General features: G+C 40.3%; 1 protein-coding gene and 1 long non-coding RNA gene across 3 annotated transcripts in view; one reads left to right on the top strand and one right to left on the bottom strand.

Moving 5' to 3' along the window:
* The window catches only part of CNTNAP4 (contactin associated protein family member 4), a 305669-nt gene that overhangs the window by 181105 nt on the left and 106767 nt on the right, over positions 1–17797 (top strand). For both annotated transcript variants that reach the window (XM_074953126.1, XM_074953125.1), the window contains exons 4-6: positions 1506–1653; positions 17004–17207; positions 17379–17563. In XM_074953126.1, the coding sequence (XP_074809227.1) occupies positions 1506–1653; positions 17004–17207; positions 17379–17563 (537 nt within the window). The remainder of the gene's footprint in view (positions 1–1505; positions 1654–17003; positions 17208–17378; positions 17564–17797) is intronic.
* Positions 4169–6679, bottom strand: LOC141987619 (uncharacterized). The gene is made up of 3 exons (XR_012639589.1): positions 6620–6679; positions 6109–6226; positions 4169–4240 (listed from the first exon to the last, which is right to left on the bottom strand). It is a non-coding gene; the product is annotated as an uncharacterized LOC141987619 (long non-coding RNA).

The raw sequence follows: 17797 nt of genomic DNA on the forward strand, positions 1-17797 counted from the left end.
AGCATGAAGCTGCAAATGGTGTAGATATTTAAAGTTGCTGACTCTCATTACTTATTACCGACTTAATAGGTTAGCTCTAATGAGCCTGTTCACTAGCTGTTTCTTCATACTCAATGTTCTGAGCTAACAATTAATTTGAAATTCCACTAGGATGAGGGAGGGAAAGCGGGAAGCTTTATCTTTATGTAGGGAGACTCGTGATGAATTGCCACCACTTCAAAAGAAAGATGGGGTGAGAAGTGTAAACCAGAATGTTCCTTTTTAAAATCTCATTTTGCGGTCACAACAAATCCATGGCATACAGTGATAGCAAATGTCTCCTAGGCAATCAAAACATAATGGAAACGGAGATGTACTGATCATTCAAATTTAAGATGTTCCTGTGGTCCTCATATGGAAATGTATCCTATTTGCTATCCTTCAGTTAACCAACATATTTCACGGATAGCAATCTCTGTCTAAATTGTCAAACATAGAAACCTAAAATTTATCTTTTTTGAATATTTTGCTGCATGTTTTTGTATCACAAACCTCAGTGATAAAAAAAAAATGAAACTAAGCATCCACTACCGAAAACAAACTTTATTGTTTTGGTTTTTAAAATACCTAAGTTTGTAGTATTTAGTAGAGGAGATGTTTCACTTATTTTCTTTCATTAACTAAAACAATGGTACAGCTTGCAAGAAATAAAATAAAATTATTATTGTTGCCAATACAAACTTTTTAAAAAACTGTTTTCTCCCTTTACCTATTAAATACAGTACAAGCGCAGATTTAATACAACACTGCTGTATTTAAATTCTTATTATAAAAAGGTTTCAGAGTAGCAGCCATGTTAGTCTGTATTCGCAAAAAGAAAAGGCGTACTTGTGGCACCTTAGAGACTAACAGATTTATTTGTTAGTCTCTAAGGTGCCACAAGTACTCCTTTTCTTATTATAAAAAGGTGTCTCCAGTAGCTGGCAACCTAGAGTCCTATTCGCACGATGAGCTTTCTCTCTAGAAACAGTAATTCTTGGGTTTTACTGCAGTTCACAGCCAAAGTACAACAAGGTATTGGATTTTAAACTCCCTTTGAGGTAGAGAAGAGCATAATAATAACCTATCCATGATATATCCAGGGAATTTTAGATGGCATAATACCCTGACACATAGGGATATAACAACATAGAGTTCTTAGGGGATTTAAACAAAACAAAACAAAAAACCACAACAGTTTCACTTACTTAAACTGTGAAAGATTGAAGGCACTCAAATGAGCATGATATAAATAGTTGGATGGATAGATACATTACTAAGTTTTTGATTCTGAAAACACTTAAGCATCTGAGTGAGTTTGCTCATGTGAGTATTTCCATGGAATTCAATGGGGCTACCCACATAATTTACTCACATCCATAAGTGTTTGTAGGGTAAGGCCCTAAAATGAAAAGTAGGCCAATAATGCTTCTGTTTACTTTTATATGCAGTATGGGTATTGTTGATCCTTTTTTGTTTTCTTCTAGGCTTTTTCAGGAAACACAAATGCAGACAGTGTTGTGCACAATAAGCTTCAACATTCCATCAAAGCAAGATTTCTCCGTTTTGTCCCCTTGGCCTGGAATCCCAATGGTAGAATTGGAATGCGTATTGAGGTATACGGCTGCACATATAGTAAGTATTTGCTTAATTGTCTGAATGAAATGGCTATCAATCATTGCCTTTTTTTACCTAAATTGCAAATGGAAGTAGATTTGTCAGCTTAATTACCTGAATATTAAAATCAATAATATTTTATGCATAGATCTTATCTATTTCTGCATCATCTAGCAACGTTTTCCTTACTATCCAGCTCTTTACATCCTAAGCTCAATTGTATCAAGTAGATGGATGCTAGTTCACTGCAAACTCCTATTTGCTACTGTTACATACTTCCCTCATAAATGTAGCTCTCTCTTCAGAAGGAAAAATATCCACTACTTGGGACTCATAAGGCCCCTAGGAGATTATTGATCTTGGCTACACAGAAAGCATTTTCTCTTCAGAAATTTTGAACTCTCCCATAAATCAATAATACTTCAAGGTCATTGTTTATATTAAGGGTACATTTATAAATAGTTTGTGCAGCATTATTATGTGATTAATAGATGTTACAAGCATGTTTCAGATATCAGTAGTATGTGTTATAGTTGGTTATAAGCCACCTGCTGGACTCTGTAACTCTTCCATGACTTTGTCTTCCCTTAGTTGTTTGTGTTACTTTTCTCCACTGGTTCTCCTTCTTTGTCTCTGGCCCTTTCTTCAATGGGTCTTGTGACAGGTTGTCCTTTTTTCTCTCCCACTGTTCATGAGCAAACCACAGGACTCTATCCCTGCCAGCATCCTCTTCTCACTTTAAGTTCCATTTAACCTAAAACCAACTAGTCACCTCGACAAAATATACATTTGAAATATTTTGTTACTTATCAAGATGAAATCAACATTTAGATGGAAATCTTCCAGTTCTGCTGACAATTTCTAATTGGCCAGCATCTCAAAATAGGTAGAAATTTACTTGAATTCCACGTCACGTAACTATGGCACTGTTCTGGTATTAAAAGAGTTTTTTCTTATGGGCTGAGAGAAGGGAGAAGTGTAAATAGTGTGTAAAATGGCAATATATAACTTCTTTCATGGTCTCTGTAGGGTTGCCTCAAGGCATCTTAGTTCTTTCTTATATCCTTTCCAAATGGTTCTTGAGCTTTGAACACCTTGCTACAGCTAATAGATTAAGAATGTCAAAATGATTTGCAAAACGTAAAGCCCAGATTCCTAAATAGTGACATCAAAATGGTTATGAAGGAATGGTAAAGGTTAACTTTAATAAATTAAATCCAAACACCCTGTCCTGCTTTTTAACCAGAATGTGAATGTATGATGCACAAATTGAGATTTCTAGGCTGATTGCTAAGACCTTTACACATGCTATTAGATAGTATTATCAGTGTATAAACATAGTTATAGAAACAGTGAAAGGATGCAGCAGGAAACTTCAGTCATTAGTGTTGTGGTTCATCAACAATTTTCTTTTCATATGACTAGTGAATTGAGATTCAGTTTGTTATATACTACTGCCTTTTAACAGCATTTAATAGGTGAGAGATGCCAGTCACTTTGTTGAATTTATCCTTCCAATGCATTTAGATGCTACGGTGATGGATGTTGTTATAAACCTGAAGAGAATTTAAAAAAGGGTTTTTTAACTATATTTATTATAAAGTACAAAAGAAATACTTAATATTGCTTTAGGAACTCCTGTAAGGAACTAAGTTTTTTTAAGTTTTACTCACTGTGTGAGATTATTTTCAGAGTAGCAGCCGTATTAGTCTGTATCCGCAAAAAGAACAGGAGTACTTGTGGTACCTTAGAGACTAACAAATTTATTAGAGCATAAGCTTTCGTGAGCTACAGCTCATTTCATCGGATGCATAGGATGGAACATATAGTAAGAAGATAGATAGATAGATAGATACATACATACAGAGAAGGTGAGAAGTTGCCATACAAACTGTAAGAGGCTAATTAATTAAGATGAGCTATTATCAGCAGGAGAAAAAACAACTTTTGTAGTGATAATCAAGATGGCCCATTTAGACAGTTGACAAGAAGGTGTGAGGATACTTAACATGGGGAAATAGATTCAATATGTGTAATGACCCAGCCACTCCCAGTCTCTATTCAAACCCAAGTTAATGGTATCTAGTTTGCATATTAATTCAAGCTCAGCAGTTTCTCACTGGAGTCTGTTTTTGGAGCTTTTCTGTTGCAGAATTGCCACCCTTAAGTCTTTTACTGAGTGGCCAGAGAGGTTGAAGTGTTCTCCTACCAGTTTTTGAATGTTATGATTCCTGATGTCAGATTTGTGTCCATTTATTCTTTTGCGTAGACACTGTCCGGTTTGGCCAATGTACATGGCAGAGGGGCATTGCTGGCACATGATGGCATATATCACATTGGTAGATGTGCAGGTGAATGATCCCCTGATGGCGTGGCTAATATGATTAGTTCCTATGATGGTGTCACTTGAATAAATATGTGGATAGAGGTGGCATCAGGCTTTGTTACAAGATTATTGTGCGATTTGTGCTAGAAGTATCTCATAATTACTGGGATTAACAATAATTATACTCTCAGCATGTGTTTCCCCTCTACTTTTCCATAGTTCCTTTTCATTCTTTTTTCTTACTTTTTAGTTGGGGACTTCCTTATTGTCCAGTTGTCCCTATGAGGTTGGAAAGAGTATGCAAAATATTTTTTAGCAAAACTCCAAAGAAGTTTAAAATTCTCAAAACAAAACCCAGAAACAATTATTAAAAGCAGTAAGAAATGAATTCCAAAATCAAAGGACAAAAGGATTGTACACATAACAATGTATTCAAATAAACTCAAGATTTTTCAAATTACCTAAAATGGACACAATCTCTGGAAAGCAAAACTGGGGTGAAACCATGATTCATAGCTATAAAAATCACAGGCAACATCAAAGCAGTGTTTAGCAAGAACTTTGCCCAGCATTTAAGAGGGAAATTATAAATAGTGACTACAATATAATGCAATATAATTTAGGGGAAATAACTCTAATGAGCTAGTTAAATTAGTACAGTTCCAAGAAAGATAAACGACTCCCAAGAAAATCCTAATCGAAAATCAAGATCTCCAAATTTCCACATGAGAACTCATACACAGCATAGTTCAAAATTATTAATACAAAATTCAGTAAGATCACTAAGAACAGTGTGAAATAGTGGACATATATCACAAGAGCAATGACAAAAAGAACACTTACGCTGATGGATGCCAAAACTGCCAAAGGAATCTCTTTTTTTAAAACTGCTGCAAAATCTTTTGTCTCCAACAACAAAGTGGGGCAGAATCATGAAGCTTGGCTGAATAATCCCAGTCAAGCTGGCAAAGAGTGTAATGGGCTACTCTGGACATAGTTTATTTGAGTGGGGAGGGGACATGATGAATACTAACTGATGAGACTTGTACCTTACGTACAGGATGCTCATTCTGACCAGCGGGCTATGGTAGCATCATGTCAAGAGACTAAAGGGCAGGGACTCGATCCCTAGGTACAGGGAGGTCACACTGCCCAAATTACTAAAATGCCCCCAATCCTCCATGTAGATCAATGAGGGAAACAACCTCAATTACAGGGAGGTCACACAGGTTAATGCAGCAAAGGCCTCAATATGTCCCATAAAAGAGAGAAAATCATTACATGCACCCTCATTACAGGGTGGTCAAACAGCTCAAAGATATGTCCCCCACCTAAGCAAGAGTATGGCAACTCTTACCCTAATAACGGGGGAGTCACTTGGACTAGCTGAACAAAAGAGAGTAACTGCAACAGACAAAAGGGGAGAGACCTGATTACAGGGTGGTCACATGGGCCATGGAATGAAACTGGCTCTAAAGCCCCCATCATCAAGAGAGGTGCGACCTATACTCTAGTTACAGGGGGGATCACACCAGCTAGACTACCAACGGACCACAAAGCCAAAAGGGCAAGAGGGTAGAGACCTGAACCCAAATTACAAGCCAGTCACAGTACCAATGGCACAAAGATAGCCTTTCTAAACTAGAGGGATTCAACCTGCACCTGAATTACAGGACTGTCCATTGAAGGTCCATTAATATTAGCTGGCTACAGGGGTCTAATACCAAGAATCTGAAGGACAGAGATGTTACCCTGAATTACAGGGAGGCCACACAGCTCAAGGTACCAAAGGCCTCGATCTGTCCCATAAAAGAGAGAGAGGCTCGTGACATGAACCCTCGTTACAGGGTTGTCAAACTGACTAGACTGCCAACAGGGCATAATGCCAAAAGGGCAAGAGGGCAGAGACCTTACCCTGAATTACAGGGAGGTCACACTGCTCAGGGTTCCAAGGAGCTCAACATCCCCGTAAGCGACAGGACCCTAACTGCAGGGGAGTCACTCTCACTAGCTAGCTTAAAAAGCAGAATGCCCAAAGCCCAAAAGAGCAGAGACCTGAACCCTAATCACAGGGAGTTCACACTGCTCAAGGTATTAAAAGGCTCACTAGTCTCATGTAACCTGAGCCTTTGCTATCGGGTGCTCACTCTGTCCAGAGTCCCTTCTCTTCTCCTCCACCTTCGGTGACTTGCTTTCTTTCCTCCTATTTGCTTGCTGTTTCTTCAAGGCTTCCCTCTTCTTGTCCATTTCTCTTCCTTGGAGGCCCTGGAAACAGAGAGAGTGAGAGAGATTAAGATAGCCTTAGGACAGGGCTCAGCAGACTCCATGTCCCCAACTCAAACTGGGCACAAACTATTGAGGGAGCCTTGCTTTCCTTGAGTCTGTGGACAGCCTGCAATTCTAGCTCCAAGAGAGTTCCACGCTGTCCTCATACTCTTCACTAGGATTTCAACGCCTCCTAAGCCTCCCCCGGGTGATCACACTACCAAATAAATCCTATTTCTTAAAATAAAGTATAAAAACCTAAAAAATATAAGAATTAATGTTGTAATAGGGCCTACAGGGCTCAGGCTTGTAAAATATTTAGCTTAGCCAAATTAGGCTTTAGGATTTAAGATAAATAAGCTAAGAAAATTTAGGATAAGTAAATTAATAAACCTGCTGACTTTGTATCTATGTTAATGATATGCTGATGTTTTGAAAATATCGGTGAGTGTTGAATAATAATGTCAATGAAAGATCAGTAGACACCACAAGATGACTGTTGATAGCTGGGGTGAAATGTTAGACTTTCTTATCTGTTACCATGGTGATAATGTGACAAAAATATTTCACTAGGAGGGTGGTGAAGCACTGGAATGGGTTACATACTGAGGTAGTGGAATCTCCATCCTTAAAGGTTTTTAAGGCCTGGCTTGACAAAGCCCTGGCTAGGATGATTTAGTTGGGGTTGGTCCTGCTTTGAGCAGGGGGTTGAACTAGATGACCTCCTGAGGTCTCTTCCAAACCTAATCTTCTATGATTCTATGAAATGTTAATAAGTAAAAGGAAAATAACAAAGGAAAAATAGGGCACCCCAAAAGTAGTGAGGTGTAAGTGTTCAAATAAGAAAAAGGAGTTGAACCCCAGTTGGTGTAAGCATAACATTACAACAGCTGTATCCTGGCCTGCATGCTATGGTGGGAGAGACCCCATAATGACAACCACTGGTGGTGCTGATGATGGTGAGGATGATGACAAACACTTGAGGCTTTTTCTGCAAGGCGTGCTTTGAATAATGCAAATACTATGTGTACTGTATTGCTTTTGCTCTCTCTCCTTTAACAGATTGCAGTGTGTGTATTTTTGTTTGGTTTGCTAATAAAAATAAATATTGTAGAAAGATCACTATAGTCTGTTGTGCACTGTGGGTAGGGATAAGATTATGTCATGGAGGTCACAGAATTCACGGATTCCGTGACTTTCAGAGACCTACGTGACATTTTCCACTTGAGCCCCCAGGCAGCGGTGCCAGACCTGTCAGCTGGTGGGGGCCCTGAAGCTTGGAGCCACCATAGGCAGCAGGGAAACCAGGAGCTCTCAGGCACCATGGGCATAGGGTTGCCAGGTGTCTGGTTTTAAACCAGAACGCCTGGTCAAAAAGGGACCCTGGCAGCTCCAGTCAGCACTGCTGACTGGGCTATTAGAAGAACAGTCGGCAGCACAGCAGGGCTAAGGCAGGCTCCCTCCCATGGCTCCACGTGGCTCCCGGAAGCAGCAGCATGTTCCCCCTGCAGCTCCCTACACATAGGGGCAGCAGGGGGCTCCGTACTCTGCTCCTGCCTCTAGCAGAGGTTCCGCAGCTCCCATTTGCCGGGAACCGCGGCCAATGGGAGATGTGGAGGTGGCTCCTGCAGATGGGGCAGCATGCAGAGGATTTGGGAGCTGGAGGGGGGAAATACCACTGCTTCTGGAGCTGCTGAGGTAAGCACTGCCCGGAGCCTGCACCCCTGACCCCCGCCCATGCCCCGACCCCGTTCCCCAGCCCTGATCCCCACCCTGTCCTCCGAACCCCTCGGTCTCAACCTGGAGCACCCTCCTGCACCCCAAACCCACCATCCCCAGCCCCACACCAGAGCCCACACCCCAAGCTGGAGCCCTCACACTGCCCCATGCCCCTGCCACAGCCCTGATCCCCCTCCTGCCTTCTAAGCCCCTCGGTCCCAGTCCAGAGCACCCTCCAACACCCCAAACCCCTCATCCCAGCCCCACCCCAGAGTCTGCACTCCCAGCCAGAGCCCTCACCCCCATACCCCAACCCTCTGCCTAGCCAGGAGCTCCCTCCCACACTCCAAACCCCTCAGCCACAGCCTGGACCCCCTCCTGAACCCCAAAGCCCTCATCCCCAGCCCCACACCAGAGCCCACACTCCCAGCCAGAGCACTCACACCCCCCACACCGCAACCCCTGCCCTAGTCTGGAGCACCTTCCTGCACCCATAACCCCTCATTTCTGGGCCCACCCCAGAGCCCGTCCCCCCACACATGCGCTGCAACCTCCTGCCCCAGCTCAAAGCCCCCTCCTACACTCTGAAACCCTCAGCCCCAGCATGGAGCCCCCTCCTACACCCCAAATCCCTCATCCCTGGCCCCAGCCCAGAGCCCGTACCCTCTCCCACACCTCAACCTCCTGCCTCAGCCTGAAGCCCCCTCCCATACTCTGAATCCCTCACCCCCCAGCCTGAAGCTCCCTTTATTACCCAGGGTTTTCAGAACCCCCAACAAGGGCAACTTAACTATTTTACTTCAGGCGGTGTAAGCAATAAATTAACAGGAACTACAGCACTTCCATCTGATAAGATTTGTGGAAGGCAGTGTGCTTTATTTAAAACTGAAGTTTATTAGATTTAAGCTCCCACAAACATAAGCAATAGGTTTAGAACATCCCAGATATTTACCTAATATCTGGAAAGATATTGACTAATTAACAGCAGGTTTGCTGTGGCCAGTTGGAGAAAGGATATTGGGAAAAATGGATTTTTTTAAATGGCTTCCGAGGAGTGCTTTAAAGTACATTTTATTAGCTATTTTTTATAATTAATTTTTATAAAATACATAGGTTATAATGGCCCCTCTGGTATTATTATTTTTAAAATTTTTAATAATTTTTAATATTAGAGGCATTTAGACTAAAGGTTTTTTAACCGTTAAGGTTTTTAGTTTTAATTGTTTACTTGTTTGTCCCCTCCTCCCATTCTGATTAGCAGAAACTGCAAGCTAGATCTAACCTTGTTTCTGAAAGCCTGTCTCCAAATTAACCATTAACTATGTGGTGTTTTATTTTATTAATTTAGGGTGGCTGAATGCACATAATGTGGTTGCAATTAGTTTGATCACATTCTGGGGTATACATGCCCCTCAAATCCAGGGCAACACCTCCTGCACCCCAAGCCTCTCATCCCTGGCACTACTTCAGAGTCCACACCCCCAGCCCGACCCCTCACCCCTCCCACACCCCAACCCCCTGAGCCAGCCTGGTGAAAATGAGCAAGTGAGTGAGGGTGGGGAGAGCGAGCAACAGAGGGAGGGGTGATGGAGTGGGGCAGGGGGCAGGGCAAGGATGTTCGGTTTTGTGAGAGTAGAAAGTTGGCAACACTAGGCAGGCAGCAGGAGGACCCAGAGCTCCCAGCCATCAGCCCTGGAGCTCCGAGGTACTGCGGGCAGTGGGGGAATCCAGAGCTCCCAGCTGCTACAGGCACCAGGAGCTCCCAGCCCCTGGGACAGTGGAGACCCGGAGCCATCAGCCAGCTCAGGGGGCAGGGACCCCAGAGCTCTGAGCCACTGGGGCTGCAGTGGGGGCCACATAGCTGTCAGCCACGACAGTGGCTCCAGAACTATCAGCCACCATGGTGGCAGTTGCTGGACCCCACCACTTCCCACATCAGGGCTTGGGCTCTCTTCCCTCACCATCGGGGTTCGGGCTTCAGTCCTCCCCCTGTGAGTCCCCTCCTCATTATTTTTAGTAAAAGTCACAGACAGATCACGGACTTCCGTGAATTTTTGTTTATTGCCAGTGACCTGTCCTTGACTTTTACTAAAAATAACTGTAACAAAATCTTAACTTTAACTATGACCCTTCTATTGATAACCTCGCTACTGTAGTTAATCGTGGGGCTGAACTCTTACAGATGAAAGTAGGTGAGAACACTCACCTTGGAGTGTGTAATTAGTTAAAGTAACCCTTAACTATAGATAAGGCTACAGTGTCTGGTGTAAAATGAAGTAGCAGCTCCAAGCTGGGAGTTGCGACAATTAGATTCAATTTCTGGTTCTGCCACTGACTCACTTTGTTACCTTGGACATATCTATTGGCTTCTCTGTGCCTCAATTTACATGTCCATAAGTCTGTTTTAATACTGCTATCCTGCTTAACAGGGATATTAATAGGCTTAAATGATTAATTGGTCATCCCACAGAACTGCAAAACATTATTATATATTATTTGATATTTTGTTGATTTTAATGTCTAGTTTGGAATTTTTGCTCTGTTTCTTAAACCTAAATTTATTTTGAGTGAAATTACCTTTTTATATGGGTGTGTGTGTGTGTGTGAGAGAGAGAGAGTGTGTGTATCGCAATTAACTTTCAGCCTTATGGGCAAGTAGTTATTGGAACATAAGAGTCGCACACACAATATGTTTGGCGCTGAAACTTCACTTTATAAATTTAAATAAATATAATAAATTTGAAATGTTATTAATATAAATAAGTTCTAATCAAGTATTAACACACCCTCTCCCAACTCAGGAAAAACAGGAGCAATGGGTAAATTACAAGGAACCAGGCAGCATTTGTGTTCCCATACTCTGAAAGATGGGAGAGTACATTAAAAAGAAAAACAACTGGCAGGATTTTTTTTTAATCAGAGACACAGTTACCGTAAAGAAAAAGAAAAGCTCAGTCTTGACATGAAAAACAAGATTTATCCACTGTGGTTGGGATTTTCCACTTCTTCTGTCATTTTAACACTGCTGTACAATCCTTGCTTTTAACATATGAATGCAGTAGCTCCAATACCATTTTTAAAATGACAATCTAAAGCATTTTAAAAATACTTTATAAGTAACATACTTGGTATTTACACAATATATGATGGTATGATGTGGGGTAGAGTTTTACTAGTGCTCATTTGGGATCAACTATACCCACCTGACTATTGCAATGGCATCATTAATCAGAATTAATGCAACTGTCTCAAACTCATGACAATAAATCTTTTACATCAATCCTTATAATCACATATTCTCTTTCTGTATGCAGCAAAGTGCTGAACACCTCCACCTTCTATAGATTCTGAAATAATGCCCAAAATAATGATTCCTCAGTCATTAAATTACATTGTACATTCCCCAGTTACAGCCTTATGTTAATTCTCCATTCGCTTGTTATAGTTCCATTCCCACTCTGGAAATCATATATATCATATTATGCAACATTTAATGTTAACATATACTCTTTTTCATAGAATATCTACTTCTCAATTAGAGTTATATTTTCCCAAATACTACAACCACGTGAAATCTGGAGTGATTCTGTTGAACTCAGTGGAGTTAAATACATTGGTGTAAATGTAGAGTAAGAGTAGGATTTGGCCCATCACCATTCAACATTGCAGAAATATGTAGGTAATAAAAATAGTATGCTACCATTTGCCATTTTGGATATCACTCTGATGGTTTTTGGGTAAAGGGATGTGACTTATTCATTTTTTGATCAGTACTGCTAGCTAATAACTGAGTTACAGGATGTTGTTTTGTCTTGACACTCTGGAGACATGTATAACCTTCCACGGGAGCAACTCATTCAAGATGGACTGTTGCATTAATAAGTGAAAACCACAGGCTAGATCCTCCACTGGTATAAATCAGTGTAGATCCATTTAAATCACTCTTGCAACCCTCACTGGCATGATTTCTACCTCCTATAGCAATTGTGATTTATACAGCGAACGGAGGGAGTATGGTAATATGCGTGCTTTATGCACAGATATGCAGACAATATCCCTGCTTTGAAGAGCGAACCGTCTAAAAAGGATTAAATCTGTCCCTGCTGGGAGGGCCAATATAGGATCTATACACCACTTAAGTCTCACTTTAGCCCTAGAAGTGGAATTTAGGTGTGGCATAAGGCTTGTGCTGGCCCTCTACAGATGAGCAAATGTCACCTATGATGCTCAATATAATTGTTCTTCATCTCCTCTTTTCAGAGGTACTCCAAAGCCTGAGAGCACATGCAGCTCACAACATGAAACCACAGAATATTTAGTTGTTGAATTCTGTAGCATGGACACTTACGCTTCTATGCAAAAAAAAAATCACTTTCACTTATTTAAAGAGAACATCCGAAAGGTCCCCAGATTATGTTAGTAAGAAAAGTCTACTGATTAATCATGTTTCTATGTCTGTGGGTGTGTGTGGGGAAGTGGGAGTAGTAGTTTCTTTTGTAAGGTCTCACATCTTTCTCTTCCATGCAGTATAATGCTGTTCCAGGTACATGAAATCAAAAGCCACCCGTTGCATGCATTTTTGCACAGCAATAGGGTTTAATTTTGCTTGAAAATCTTGCCGTAGCCCAGCTGATCCCCCTCTACAATTTCTACACTGGATTTCAGAGAAGGCCAGACACCCCTAAGTATATCTTCCATGTAATCATATGCAACAGCAATGATATTTTGGGGAAAACATATACTGTATCATAGCTAGCACTAATTCTGAATTGTCTGGTATATTATCTATCATCCAAGTGACAGCTCCCAAGTACTGATAGCTAGTATCCTCGATCTCTCTCACGCTGTGGTGGCTTCAGCTTATCAGCGAAATGAAGTAAATGATCTCCAGAAAAGATATCCATATAAGTAAGGCAGTTGTTGTCAGTTTTCCACACAGCATGTTTTAGAGTGTAAGTTCTTTTGGACAGGGACTGTCATTTTCTCTACAGTGCCCAGTACAAAGGGGCCCTGACCTGCTTGGCCTCTAATGCACTGCTTCAATACAAATAGAAATAATACGTTTTGAAATTATATATTAATAATAAGAGTCCCCCCCCGTAGTATTGTCCTCCATGTTTTGTTTTTTGTTTCCTGCTGCCTCTGTGAAGTTTCTCCATTTCATCCTCCTTAAGTGTAACTGGCATTTTTTTTCTTTCTCAGCTGCAGATGAATACTCTTCCCCAGATATATTGACCTCATCTGCATCATGCTGTGGTTGGGCAACACATCCTCTGTATTTACAAAAAATAATGCCTCTCAGCCCCTGGCTGCTTGTTCTTTCTATTCAAAGGGTGCAAATTAGACAGATACATCTCTGCAGCAGTTTCCTGTGGTTTGTCAGTAGCTGAAATGTCAGATTGTGAGGATGAAGCTCTGCTGCCAGTGTCAGTGTTAGACTTGTCCCCTGGCAGCTCCATGGAACCTAAATATGTCTCTTTGGCAGACTCCTTTTTCCCCTCAACTTCTACCTCTCTTGCTCAGTCCATCTGCGGGTGACCAGTAAACGCAGCTACAAACAATTCACATTTCACACAACAGACGGACAGGTGTGTTGAAATGTTTCGCTGACTTGGAGGCCATTACAGGGATCCAACTATCCCTTTACTAAATGGGACCAGATACGTACACTTTTGTTACAATTTCTAATGGGTTTGTGACAATGGCTGTGCTCTATAAAGACAGAATTTAAAAAATGGACACTAGTAAATTCAAGAAATGTTCCTGGTAGACACATTAATTAAGATGGGAGACAATGCTGAACAGCAACGTAACATCATGATCCCCAAACCTCCAGGCCAGAGCCCTGGCACTAATACTGTTAAGTGATTGCAGCAAAGACTTTGTGACGGCCCCCTTTATACTAGGGCTACACAAAATCCCTGGAACAATTAAGTAAGCTGGACAAAGGTCTGTCCACAATTTGTATAGCTAGGATAATACATACACTTGCAAGAACTCTGTGCAAATGTGATGAGAAAACTATAGTTTTAAATGTGGCCCATTATCTATGATTTTACAGTAACCTAATTTTTCCAGCAGTTTTGTTTCATTCAAAGCCTGATTCAAGTGGCAAACCTAGCTCTGCCTAACTCCATAAACTGTTCCCATCCTCTCTCCCTAAAAGAAACAGAGGCCTTGTGACTTGATCTTCATTTCCTCCTCTTTAACAGTGACAGTTATCGGACCAGGAACAATACATGTGACTAAAGTGATAACGATTAAGGAATACATGCAGTGAATAGAGTTTGAAATTTGTTTCTATGGAGTGTTCATTGAACAATTTCAAACAATAAACAAATTTGCAAAACTCAAACCTGTTGTTTGCAACTAATACTTTGGCTAGCTTTATCCAAAACTTCTCTACTTTCTGGTTGAGAACCACTGAAAAATTTGATTCTGTGGCATGCAGGGAGCTGCAGCATTCTGTGATTTATGACAGCTCTGCTGTATTTTGGGACTTGTGTATCCTCGGGGGTATAGCTAAGTTTTGGACTAAATAATTCTGAAAACATACTTGTGTTTTGACTTTGTGAAAAATGATAATTAGAAGATTTTCAGTCACAAAGTGAATCAGCCTTTTCATTTACCTTTCTTATAACATTTTTACTTGAAGGGCAGAAGAGGAAACCTACTGAGACTGATATTCAGGTAACAAACTCACCGAAATATGAGTTAATGGCTATAGTAAAGGGCAAAAAAGTAGTAACAGTCTTTGTTAATTAGAATCATAAACTTCTACCCTGATGGCCAGTATGCATTTTGTCCTCTCTCTCTCTCTTCCTCTTCCTCCCACTCTCACTCTGGTGGGAATGCATTGATGGTAAAAATGGTAGATGCACAAGAATGATTATAATTTCTCTGATCAATAGTTACATTCTTTTCACAAAAAGAAAAGGAGTACTTGTGGCGCCTTAGAGACTAACCAATTTATTTGAGCATAAGCTTTCGTGAGTTACAGCTCACTTCATCGGATGAAGTGAGCTGTAGCTCACGAAAGCTTATGCTCAAATAAATTGGTTGGTCTCTAAGGTGCCACAAGTCCTCCTTTTCTTTTTGCGAATACAGACTAACATGGCTGCTACTCTGAAACCATTCTTTTCACAGTCTTCATTCATTCATATTAAAGGGTATTTTTTGCCTGAGTAAGGACTGAGGAAATACTACAGGGTTAAGCTCATTGTGAATAGTGAAGTGATTTTGGAGAGCAGGAATATATTTATTATTCTTCCTCTGTTGCTCAACTTGCTCAACAGTTAATACCATTATATGTGTGTTACCGATTATGAAAGCACACCATTGTCAGTGCCTGTTAAGGATATGTCTAATGAGTGTTTTAACTGCATAGTTATATTTGTGAAAGCTTTAAAAAGAAAAGCCCAGTCTTATTGACACTCCTACGTGCTTATTGCAATCTAATAAACATAAAAGCACATCATTTGTATTTGCCATGGATTTGTGTTTTTACTTTCAACATTTATTCAGTGGAATAACAAAGGACAATAGTCAAATGAACATGCTTTTTAGGCAGAATGTAATGCATATTCATTGTGCACTTGGTAAATGACTTCTTCATAAGAACTAAGTACATTAACAAGATGTGGAGAAAATCAACAGACTACATTCTCAGAACATAGCTGCATTAAATTGACAAGGATTTTTGAGTGGTGAAAACAAATGGCTAACATTAAATACTATAGATCATTTGAATTGAGTTCATTTTTATGCCACAATGTGGAGCAATTTTTTTTGGTCAAATTAAATAATGTTAGTAAATAGATAATGCGATTCCATTGACTTGGAAGAAGTCAGTGAGTCAGTCAGTTGAAAAGTAACTTAATATTTTATTGGGTGCCTTTTACATCTTCATTTATTTCACAAATGTATCTTTCAAGGATAATTACCTTTTTCTTCTTTACTTATGAGGTGTGACTATTCTAAGAGCTTTTCTTGGTGGTATCAGTTCCTTCGTGTCTTTCATGTTCAACATGCAACTGATTTTGACAGATATTCTTTTATATCTTATTGGTCTAAAATCAATTTTTTTTCAGATGAAGTGAAAGTATGTGACCTTGAAAGAGACTAGATAAAACATTGTCACAAGACAGAAAGTAGACTTCATTGGGGCAGCTGTCACACAGCTGCAATAGTGCATCCGATGAAGTGGGCTGTAGCTCACGAAAGCTTATGCTCAAATAAATTTGTTAGTCTCTAAGGTGCCACAAGTCCTCCTTTTCTTTTTGCACCTATTATAATAAGTCATTGAGACTATAAATGGAAAACAAAATAACTGAAAAAAACATAAAAACATGAATCTCCCTACTGTCACTGTGTTCTGCATCTGGTGTAGAAAAAGAGTATTTCTTTTGATGTCAATGGAATTACACTAGGTGAGAAGAGAACAAGGGCAGACTAACTACATCATAATTAATAAGTTTTCTTTCCTAATATCAACTTTATTCATTTTCCAGAATAAAATGAACTAATATTAATTTAAATGAATATAAAACCAGATTGCTCTTAATAGTGTCTTAAAGCTGTTGTCCACCTCGGGGTAGCTTGAAAGTCTTGTCCCTCACTCAGTAAGATGTAATGGGCTTGATGCTCCTCTCACACTGGTATACAGCAGGAGCAATTACATTGAACTTAATAGAATTACACTGGTGTCAGAATACTATGAGATCAGAATTAGGCCCAAAACTTCCAGGTCACAAGGCTGCAGTGCTACCTTTTTGCAAGCGTCAGAGTATACTTTAAGTAACAGAAGTGTTTAGAGGCTATGCCCCCTCTGAGCCACTCACTCTGGGGAGTCTAGTGTCAGCAATGGTGCGAGTCTGGAGAAGTCCTGGCACTTCAGAGAACAAGGAGTCCCATTTTAACGGGGTCCTGAGTTGGTATGTAGTGGGATGGGGAGGGGAAGGCTTCCTTCACACTTCATCCGTGCACGATGAAGCAAACTAAAACCCGTGTTGGCTAAACATACGATTACAAGTTATCTTTCATTTCTTTTTATTGCTAGGGTCTGAGGTGGCTGATTTTGATGGGAAAAGTTGCCTGCTCTACAGATTCAATGAAAAATCCATGAGTGCCCTGAAAGATGTGATTTCGCTGAAGTTTAAAACAATGCAAGGCGATGGGATTCTACTGCACAGAGGAGGACAGAATGGAGATCACATCACATTGCAATTAGTAAAAGGAAAACTTTCTTTATTCATTAATTTAGGTAATGGCTATCGGGTGTACAGTCTTGCAGCACCCATTCGATGTTGTGTCAAAAGTTCCTGTTTATTAAGCTTATTTTAACCTATTGCGTTCCATAAACTAGTAGCCTGTTTAAATATCCATATTGTTTTAGGAAATTAATCTCACAGTTGGTTCTTTTTCTCATCTCAAGGTGATGCTAAAATTCATTCTGCTAATGGCCAAATTAATATTACCCTGGGCAGCCTTTTGGATGATCAGCACTGGCATTCAGTCCTCATTGAACACTTTAACAATCAAGTAAACTTTACGGTGGATAAACACAGTCATCATTTTCATGCAAAGGGGGAATTCAATTATTTGGACCTTGATTATGAGGTGTGAAAATTACCTTTCATTTATTACATTTATTACTTTTGTTATGTAAATGCAATTAAATAAGTGAAGGGAACAGAACTGTTTAGGGATTTTATAGTAATTCAAACTTTTGGTTAAGTTTATATTTGGAAGGAATGGATCAGAGAAATGTCTTCTTACCATACTTCTGCAAAACCTTACAGGCCACTGCTGTGTCTCTAGCACCCAGACACCCATTTATTTGGATTCAAACCC

This window comes from Natator depressus, chromosome 5 (genome assembly GCF_965152275.1).
Source record: "Natator depressus isolate rNatDep1 chromosome 5, rNatDep2.hap1, whole genome shotgun sequence".
In the NCBI taxonomy this organism is placed as follows: Eukaryota; Metazoa; Chordata; order Testudines; family Cheloniidae; genus Natator; species Natator depressus.